The sequence below is a fragment of the Leucoraja erinacea genome, chromosome 11, assembly GCF_028641065.1.
Source record: "Leucoraja erinacea ecotype New England chromosome 11, Leri_hhj_1, whole genome shotgun sequence".
Taxonomy (NCBI): domain Eukaryota; kingdom Metazoa; phylum Chordata; class Chondrichthyes; order Rajiformes; family Rajidae; genus Leucoraja; species Leucoraja erinaceus.
Window position 1 is genome coordinate 24058788 of NC_073387.1, and position 10192 is coordinate 24068979.

The 10192-nt window shown below is 46.5% G+C and overlaps 1 protein-coding gene across 4 annotated transcripts in view; it reads left to right on the forward strand.

The window, feature by feature from the left end:
• sqstm1 (sequestosome 1) overlaps positions 1 to 10056 on the forward strand; it is a 42118-nt gene extending 32062 nt beyond the window's left edge. For 2 of the 4 annotated variants that reach the window (XM_055642846.1, XM_055642848.1), the window contains exons 3-9: positions 636 to 731; positions 2815 to 3026; positions 3967 to 4114; positions 5517 to 5717; positions 6177 to 6433; positions 7293 to 7500; positions 8687 to 10056. In XM_055642846.1, coding sequence (XP_055498821.1) covers positions 636 to 731; positions 2815 to 3026; positions 3967 to 4114; positions 5517 to 5717; positions 6177 to 6433; positions 7293 to 7500; positions 8687 to 8844 — 1280 coding nt within the window. In that variant the 3' untranslated portion in view covers positions 8845 to 10056. The remainder of the gene's footprint in view (positions 1 to 635; positions 732 to 2814; positions 3027 to 3966; positions 4115 to 5516; positions 5718 to 6176; positions 6434 to 7292; positions 7501 to 8686) is intronic. The other 2 variants (XM_055642849.1, XM_055642850.1) reach the window with 2 other exon arrangements.
• Positions 10057 to 10192: the final 136 nt, after the last annotated feature.

The window sequence follows — 10192 nt, forward strand, 5'->3', positions numbered from 1 at the left end:
TGGCAAGTGGGAGGAGTTGCTGCCTCACATCACCAGAGACCCGAGTTCGTCCTGACCTCGGGTGCTGTCTGTGTGTGGAGTTTGCATGTTCTCCCTGTGACCATGTGACCGCTGACATAAGGGACTACAGATGTTGGAGGGAATCAGTGGGCCAGGCCTGTGTAGAGAATGGCTAGATGCTGTTTCAGACCTTTCAGCCCTTGAGTTTTCAGTTTTAACAAGGTTGCCTCTATAATGTTTCTAAACCTGGAGGAATTTGGGTGTGTTCTGTTCTCTCCACACAGTAACCCTATTGTTACATGAAATGAATCTGCTGACTATTGTTGTTATTTAAGACTGGCTGATCTTGGGCTAAACTCCAGGTTTGCTTTCATCAAACCATATAATTTATCACAACTTTTTTTTCCACCAAGAATTCAATCTCCTTCCTCAAACGAGCAGCGTGCCAAATTGCCTGCTGGTAGACTGAAGGTTTGAGATGGGATTGCGGTGTAATGTATTCCGAAACGCCACAGTGCTGGAGTGGAGTAACTCAGCAGGTCAGGCAGCATCTCTGGAGAACATGGATAGGTGGCGTTTCAGGTCGGAATCCTTCTGGTCCCTTTGGTAACCTTTTTCTTTTGGTCTTTATTCAGACGAGGAAGGGGATATGGTCGCTTTCTCCACTGACGATGAGCTGTCCATGGCCCTGTCCTACCTTCAGGAAGGCACTTTTCGCGTCTACATTAAAGGTATGAATACCCACTGGGGTCTTGGCAAGTGCTTTTCTTATTGTGGAGGGGAACAAAGGTGGTGACTTCAACACAAATAAGATCCATAAAACATCAAAATAAGATCAGCACTTGTAACAACCATCATGCTCTCGAACATTACACTAACCTCAGCAGATACGATCTATGGACTGTGTCTTTGGACTTTGGTTTAGCACTATTATGGTTGCTTAGTAATACAGTCATTTAATCTATTTTTGATTATTATGATCTGGGTGTTACTGCATTTATCGGCCTGTTATTTGGTGCAGCCGAAGAATTTTGTTGTTCCATTGTAAGTACATATGACAATGAAACGCTCTTGTACTGTACATATGGCACATTGCTGTAACTTTTCATTCGTAGCTTTGACTATTGTTCCGGTTTAATGTATCGCTGTCTCTGATATGAATTTGTCAATTGTACAGATCCTGGCTGCACCCTTGGTTTCGGAGCCTTTCTGGATTACCCGTTTTGCCGGACCAACAGAGGTCACAGCCGCCGAGTGTAGTCCCAGCAGTACTGGAATGGTCCGTCTAGGCCACCAGGGGGGGGGGGGCCGAGATACCGGCCTGCAAAATCGGCCTCGGAAGTCAGATATGGGAGTGGATCTGCCGGCTCTGGCCGGGCTGGAGTTCCAGAGCCCCAGCGGTAGGGGGCAAATTCACCCGGCCTAGGAGCCACATTTTCAGGGGGAATTTGGGGGTGGGGGTTTCGAGTGCACTCTTGTAATTTTGTCCCGATTAAGGAGTGCCGGACCACCAGTGGTGGACCTGAATGTGTTCTTATTGTCCCAAGTGGTCCAGTGATGATTGTCAACATGTGAGCTATTTGCCACTTCACATTAAAGTTCTTGAGTGCAATTAACTAAACTTGGAATCTATTGAGTGGCTATAACCTTTTTTTCATCAGTTTACACTTTCAATAAATGTTTATTCTGTGCTATTTTTCATTTAATCATTAGCCCAGGGAGAAAGCCTCAGAAAATGCATCGGTTAGTACCTGCTCTTAATCTTGTGTCTGTTTCCAATCTGGAATGAACAGCTATGTGTTGGGCTTGAAATGGTGATTTGAAGTATTGAAACTGCATGTTACGAGAAACTAAAACATCATTGCCTAATGATGGTACTGCAATGGAATTTTTTAATCTTATGAAACCATTATTTAAAAAAAATTATACTGAGGATCAGTAGCAATTTTTATTCTTTGGTTGGAAGAGGTAAACTGTGCCTCAAGGTAGGCTGATCCAGAAGATTAAGATGGGTGGGATTCACAGCAACCTGGACATTTGGATCTAGAACTGACTTACTTGTAGAAGACAGAGCGGCACAGTGGCAAAGTGGTATAGTTGCTGCCTTGCAGCACTAGAGACCTGGGTTAGATCCTGGGTACTGGTGCTGTCTGTACATAGTTTGTACATTCTCCCTATGACTGGGTTTTCTCTGGGTGCTCCGGTTTCCTCCCTCACTCCAAAGACGTGCATGTTTGTAAGTTAATTGGCTTCTGTAAAAATTGCAAATTGTCCCTGGTATGTTGGATAGTGCTAGTGTATGTGGTGCTAGTGAGGAGGAATTTTTTAGTCGGAAGGTGGTGAATCCTATGGAATTCATTGCCATGGAAGGCTGTGAAGACTGTCAATTGATACTTTTAAGGTGGAGATTGATAGATTCTTGATTAGTACGGGTGTTGGGGGTTGTGGGCAGAAGGCAGGAGAATGGGGTTGAGAGGGAAAGACAGATTGAATGGCATCATTCTGCTCCTATAACGTATGAAAAGTGGTGAAAGCTTTATCTGGCTGGAGGTCCGTGACCTGTGGTGTTCCACAAGGATCTATGCTCGGGCCTCTGTTGTTTGTATATAAAAATGAAGGGCCTGTGCTGTACTGTTCCATGTTGAATGAGGAGCGGTGTCTTTTGACACAACTCGGTAAATATAGGTGCAACTAGGTGCCAAAACATGTTTCAATAGGATTCGAGTCTTTGGAGAAGAATGGAGAAGCTCTTTCCTGAATATTAGGAAACAAATTGGGATTTTCACAATTGCCTTTACTCTTTTCCTGACCTAGAAAAGAAGGAATACAAACACGGGCAAGACAAGACCGGGGTGGTTCATCCAAACATTGTGTGTGACGCCTGCAATGGGCCGGTGGTGGGTGCTCGCTACAAGTGCTCCATGTGTCCGGACTACGATCTGTGCAGCGGCTGCAAGGGGAAGGGGTTCCACAAGGAACATGAGATGATACTCCTGCAGTCTCCGCAGTTCTTCCATCCATTTGAGGTAAAAAACATGTTTTGTTTTGTGGAGTTAATAAATGCATCCACTTGGCAGGCCACATTTTGTGGGCTTTTGCCCAACCCAACATCAACCAAGATGTTCCGTCCAAGCTAGTCCCATTTGTCTGCGTTTGGCCCATATTCCTCCAACCTTTCCTATCCGTGTACCTGTCCAAATGTCTTTTAAATGCTGTTATAGTACCTGCCTCGACTACCTCCTTGGCAATTTGTTCCATATACCCACCACCCTCTGTGTGGAAAAAGTTGCCCCCCTGGTCCCTGTTAAATCTTTCCCCTCTCGCCTTGAACCTTTGTCCTCGTGATTGCCCCACACTGGGTAAAAGACTGGATTCACCTTTTCTATTGTCAACAACTCTGTGTGGAAAAAGTTTCCCCTTGTGTTCCCATGAGCGGGCCAACTCTTGTGTAGCATTAAAATCTAGGGCCGGTTACACTTTTGATAACTTGGAGTAAATAAAGGTATTGAATAACCCCAGCTGCTGGAGGCAGGAACGATTCAGACTTTCAAAAGATTGGCAATGACCACTTGAGTGAGAAGCTCTGACAGCTCAAGTGTCCTTCACAGAATGTTGACCATCGATCACCATTCACACTCGTACTACTTTATCCCACTTTCTCATCCACTCCCTACACACATTACAATTTACAGAGGGCCAATAAACTGCAAACACGCTTGTTTTTGGGATGCGGGAGGAATCTGCAGCACCTAGAGAAAACCCACGTGGTCATAAGGAGACCTGCAAAGTCCACAGACAGCACCCAAGGTCAGGATCGAACCCGGGTCTCTGGCACTGTGAGGAAACTGCTCTACCAGCTGCGCTACTGTACAGACCTTTTTCCTCCAGTAGTTAATCATGGTAATCTCTGCATTTGTTTTTTTTGCTTTAAAAAACAATATTCCTCCTTTCTCTTGCCATGTGCAGCGGATTCCCAGAGGTATGTGGTTCCATAAGAAGAGGAACTCGGGAATGTGTCGCTGGGCAATGGGACAGCAAGATTCCACGGCCCAGGCTGCGACATGCCCAGGCAGACAGCAGTCGCCAGCAACTGACCCAACCCCTGCTGGGCAAGGTAACTTAGTTCATGCTGAGAACATCAAGCCTTCCCACCTTGGCACCTCGCTGTAGCGGGCTCTGACTGTCAAACTTAAAACTGTTTAGCGAGTTTGCAGATAACACCAAAAATAGGTGGTATCATAGTGAAGATTATTGTCAATATTACAGTGGGATCGAGAATCGGAGCATATGGGTTCAAGTGGGAGGGGGGTTATATAATAGGAACCCGAGGGGTTATTTGTTTTTACACAGGATGGTGGGTGTATGGAACGAGCTAGTGGAAGGGGTAGTTGAGGCAGGTACTATTGCAATGGTTAAGAAACATTTGGTCTGGTGAGATAAAGGGATATGGGCAAAAGCAGGCAGGTGGGACTAGTATAGATGGGGCATGTTAGTCAGTATGGGCAAGTTAAGCCAAAGGGCCTGTTTCCACACTGTATGACTTTATGACTCTAATGGCGAATGGAGTTTGATTCAGATAAGTGGGAGGTCCCACATATTGGAAAGTCAAACCAGGACCTTCTCAGTGAACAGCAGACAGGACCTGGGGAGTGTTGTGGAATAAAGAGAACCAGCAGCCGTGAAAGTGGTGTCATAGGTAGATAGTGTGGGGAAGAAGGCTTTTGGCATGCTGGCCTTCGTCAGCATAGATGTTAGGACACCATGTCACAGTTGTATAGATACTGGTGAGGCCGCACTTATCGAGCATTGTCTTGGGTTTTGCTCAATGGAAAGTGTGTAAAAAGATGTTGCTGGCACCTGAAGGCCTGAGCTATATGGAGAGGTCTGACCGGCTAAGACTTTATTCCATGGAATGCAGAAGGCTTATATAGACTTATTTTATTTATTTTCACCCTATCCCTTCCCCCCCCCCCCCCCCCCTTTATATATTTGTGTTTGTATGTATGAATGCATGCATATAAATAAATACAAGCGTCAATGTATAGTGTTTTTCCCAGTGTAGAGGTAACAAGAACTAGAGGGCATAGGATTAAGGAAAGAGGGAAATACATGTTAGGAACCTGAGGGCACTGTGGCGCAGTGGATAGAACTGTTGTCTCACGCTGCCAGGGATCTGGTTTGACCCGGACGTTCTCTCTGTGACAGCGTGGGTTTTCTCTAGTGCTCCGGTTTCCTCCCAAACTCCAAAGACGTACAGGTTTGCAGGTTAATTGGCCGGTAAAATTGTAAGTTGTTCCTAGTGTGTAGGATAGTGCTAGTGTACATTTGATTGTTGGTCAGCATGGACTCGGGGCTGAAGGGCCTGTTTCCGTGCTGTATCTCTAAAGTAAAGATGCGTGGACAGGTGCGTGGAGGCACAGGAGTGTGGAACTTGGTTGGTGTCGATGAGTTGGGGGAAGGGCCTGTTTCCATACTGTGTAACTCCCTGAGGAATGTCCCCCGCATATTCTCTACAGGTGCATCATCTGAGAGCCAGAGGCAGGACAAGAACGTGAACTACTTGCAGAGTGTGGGCCGAAATGTGGCTGCAATGCTCAGTCCCCTGGGTGAGTTTGAAAGGTCCCGGACCCTGGTCGCCTGTCGTAGCCTTTGCCCAACGGCACCCTGGTCCAAGGCTGAGTCGACGGAGAGGGAGGAGGAGAATGAGTTTCCGAGAGGTGTGCACAGTCACTGCTGTGACCTCCCAAGCTTAACACCACGCAAGGATGGGGGGGGGTGTGGGGTGGGAGGAAAACTGTGCAGGAGGCTGGAGGAGGATGGCAGATCAAAGCCTGGAAGGTTCTCCAGGGAGAGGAGACGTTTCAGGCCGGGAACCTTCTTCATGTGTGGGGGAGTGGGGGGGGGGGGGGGGGGGGGGGGGGGGAGGAGATGGAATGTAGAGGCAGATGGTTGGACAAAGCCCAGAGATGTAAAGACAAGGTGTGACAAAAGGATTGAAGAATTTCAAATTATGAAGCTAGAAGAAGGAATGGATGGGGAGGGGAGAAATAGATGAATAAGTGAAAGTTGAAGGGAAAAGTAGATGGAGGGGAAAATAGGTGCATGTAGGTGGGAAGGGAAAAGCATGTGTGAGATATAGGTGAGAGGTGCAAACATGTGCTTGCTTTGGATTACAGGTATTGATGTAGACATTGATGTGGAACACAAGGGCCAGCGCTTTAAGGCAGCCGAGTGCTCGGTAAACAGCCAACCTGAGTCTGCAGACAGCAGCAGCCGCCCTGATTTACTCGTTGCCAACCAGAAGCAGAAGACGCCGGGGGGATCTTCCGCCTCCAGCCTGCAGCAGAGTGAAGCTGACCTGATGGATGTGGAACAGTCTGCCCACAGTCACAGCTCCTTGGTGCCTTTCAACCCAACAGACGGGGAGCCCAAGGTAGTGTTCCAGTAGCCAGTTTAGCTTTGCAGCAGAGACTACATCTTTGAGCAGTTATTTAATAAATGATGAAATGAGGAACTGCAGATGCTGGTTTACAAACACAGAGAAAGTGCTGGAGTACTTTAGTGAGTGAGGCAGCATCTGTGGGGAACATGGATTATGGATCCATTAGGGAAGCACATTGATAGAGCTGCTGCCTTCTAGTGCCGGAGACCCGGTTTGATCCTGACTATGGGTGCTGTCTGTGTGGAGTTTGTACGTTTTCCCTGTGGCCACGTGAATGTCTCTGGGCTCTCCAGTTTCCTCCCACACTCCAAAGATGTGCAGGATTGTTGGTTACTGGCTGGCGCGGAATGGGTGGGCCAAAGGGCCTGTTTCTGCGCTGTATTTTTAAGTTCTAAAGGTGACGTTTCAAGTTGGGCCACTTCTTCTGACTCAAAAAGGGAACTGACCTGAAACGTCACCTATCCATGTTCTCCAGAGATGCTGCCTGACCCGCTAAGTTATTCCAGTGATCAGATTATCTGTTTTTAGCGGTGGAGAACACAAAGTTCTGGAGTAACTCTGGGTCAGGCAGCATTTCTGGAGAACGTGGATAGTCTGGCCTGAAGGAGAGTCCCAACCCGAAACGTCACCTATTCATGTTTTCCAGTAATTCTGCCTGACCCGCTGAATTAGGCCAGCACTTTGTGTCCTTTTTTATTCAGTAAATGGTGTCTGCTTGAGGGTTGCCACTTTTGTAATCTTTAAGTGCCAGCAAAAGAATCTGCTCATTTAATTTGTGAAACATTCATGATCTTCCCAGATTTGCGTGCTAAATGTTTATAAAATTAATTGCCCCTCTCTTGCCTGACAGAGTCCCGGCGTTGACAGTGAGGAGGAATGGACTCACCTCTCACCAAAAGGAGTTGATCCATCCACAGGGGAACTGCAATCAATGCAACAACTTCACCTGCAAGACCCCGAGGGACTGGCTTCCTCAAATCAGCAACAAGGCCCAGACTCTTATATCCAGGGACCAACTGGACTGAGAGAGGCAGCTGTGTATCCTCACCTCCCACAAGGTGAGCAGGGGTTTCATCCCAGTTGTGTTGTTATTCACCTGACTAATTTACTCCTGTTTTAAAGCTATTAACTGTACATAATGTTAAAAACACAATTGCGTTTTGTTAAAATTACATTGACCAAACATTATCACTTGTTGCCATTTGACAGCACAGAAACGGGCCCTTCGGCCCAACTCGTCCATGCTGACCAAGGTGCTCCATCTACACACGTAGACCCATGTCCCTCTAAACATTACCAATACATGTACCAGTCCAAATGTATTTTATAGTAACTGCCCCCTCTGGCAGCTCGTTCCCCCCCCCCATTCTCTGTGTGTGGGAATGAAGGAAAGTCCCCATTAAACCTTGGTGATGGGGAGGGGGAGATAATGTTTGGTCAATGGTGAGGTGAGGGGGGGTTCTTCTACCCTGTCTGAGCCTCCCATCATTTTATATACTTTTATCAGGTCTCCCCTCAACTTGTGGCGTTCCAGAGAAATCAAACCAACCTCTCCCGATAGCTAATAGGGTTTAAGAATAGAGATTAGTCTCATCTTTGTTATGTAAAATGACCACCACCTGTTTTTTGTTGCATCTGGCCTTTGTCTAACCATCTCTAAATCAAAACCCTCCCTCACTTGTATGCAGACTTCACCCCCCCCAGTCTGAAGAGTCCCAACCGGAAACATTACCTATCCACATTTGCCTGACCTGCTGAATTACTCCAGCACTATGTCTATTTATATATTTGTACTGATAGGTCTGTTACTTACTGTATTTTCTTACAGTCAGTCATACAGCACAGAAATGGGTCCAACTTGCCCACACCGACCAAGATGCCCCATCTACACGAGTCCCACGTGCCTACATATATCCATTAAACCGATCCGATCCATGTACCTGAATAAATGTTTTATAAATATTATCTCACACCTTCTGCCTTTTCATCTCTGGCCCTTGTCCAACCATCACCTGTATCCACCTATCACTTGCCAGACTTTGTCTTACCCCCACCTCTCTTCCAGCTTTCTTTCTCACTATTGTTGTGAAGTGTCCTGAACTGAAACATCACTTTTCCATGTTCTCCAGAGATGCTGCCTGACCTGCTGAGTTACTTCAGCACTTTGAGTCTTTTTGTTTGGTAAATTAGCATCTGCAGTTCCTTGTCTCCGTTCCTCCTCAGGTAACGTGCACTCTCTTGCAGATGCGGAGCCGCGGCTGATAGAAGCCCTGTCCCAGATGCTGTCCATGGGGTTCCACGACGATGAGGGGTGGCTGACGCGGCTGCTGCAGGCCAAGCAGGGTGACATTGGATCGGCGCTGGATGCAATGCAGCCTGCCAAGGGGCCGGCGCGCCAATGAAGCGCCGTGAGGGAGAGCACAGCCACCAGCAGCAGCCTCTATGTAACCCACTGCTGCAATATTCTTCAGCTGCTGCACTCTGTAAATGGGGCCTAACTGCACTCACTGTTGTTAAACCATTCTGCTTTTGAGAAGTTTGGGGCTGAGCAAGGAATCAGCAAACTATTTTAATTCGTAACCTGAGTTGATAAGTCTCACTGAGAGCACGATTAGATTTTCTTTTCTTTAGTTAAGGTCAAAATTATTCCAGATCACCCAAACCCCCTTGTGTAGAAGATATTTACTTTGTTGATTTTGTAGTTTACATAATTTCACTTCATCTACACTATTTCAAAGTATGGCCAGTCAAGTCACTTTTCTTGCTGAGAAAGCTGGGACAAATTCAAGAGAATTAACAAACATCACGACCAAATTACTGAAAGCAGCCTTTTGCCATGAAACAAATGCTTGTTTGCCGGTGAAGCACAGGCTCAGTGGAAGCAGTTACTTGATAACGGGTGGTAAACTCTCATATGGGATGTCTGTTTAGTCTGCATGTCCACTTGTTACTGCACAACAATCACTTTAGAATAAAACGGGGACCAATTTCTGTTCTGTGTGGAGGAGAGAGTTGATGCTCAAATATTTGTTTTTGGCTGAAGCAAAGAATGGGGAACAGCATGTTAAGAATCACTGAGCTCTTCAGAATGCTGGCAGGGTAAATATAGTTGTGGCTCTGCCCAATAGCAGTCAGGGGAGGGAGACTGTGTGTTCAGGTGCCAAGCTATTGAACAAAGTCTTCCTTTTGTAGAATGATGGGGCTTCCCAAGCATCTTGGAGGACAGAGAAGAATGGGATAATAATTTCACAGCTTGGGGGTTTTAGCAACTGCAGCTGGCACCAGCATGGGCGAATAAGAGGGAACATTGTAGAACTGGAAGGGGCAAGACCAGGGGTGGTGTGAATTACAGTTTAGAGGCCAGGCACATCAGTGCAGCCCCATAACACTCGGGGCGGCTTGTCTGCACTCTCGGGGAGATGGTATTGGCTCTTCTCAGCTTAGGTGGCCTGAAACTACTTGAATTACTTTCCTTCTCTCCCACCAACCTCCTGTCATAGTTCCTCTCCTGCTCAGCCCTAGTAGGATTCTGTTTTAAAATTAATTCAGCAATTGAATCTTTGTATTTGTTACTCTATTCCTAGCAATAAAAAAATGCATTTGAAAAAGCAAAATAGTGGAAAATTACTGAGTACACACACACACACAACAAAGTGAAAATATGGCATTTTTCACACAGGAAAACTCCAAGCGAGTATCAGTCAGTACTTAAACACTGAAAGGTACAGCACAGGAACAGGCTCTTCACAC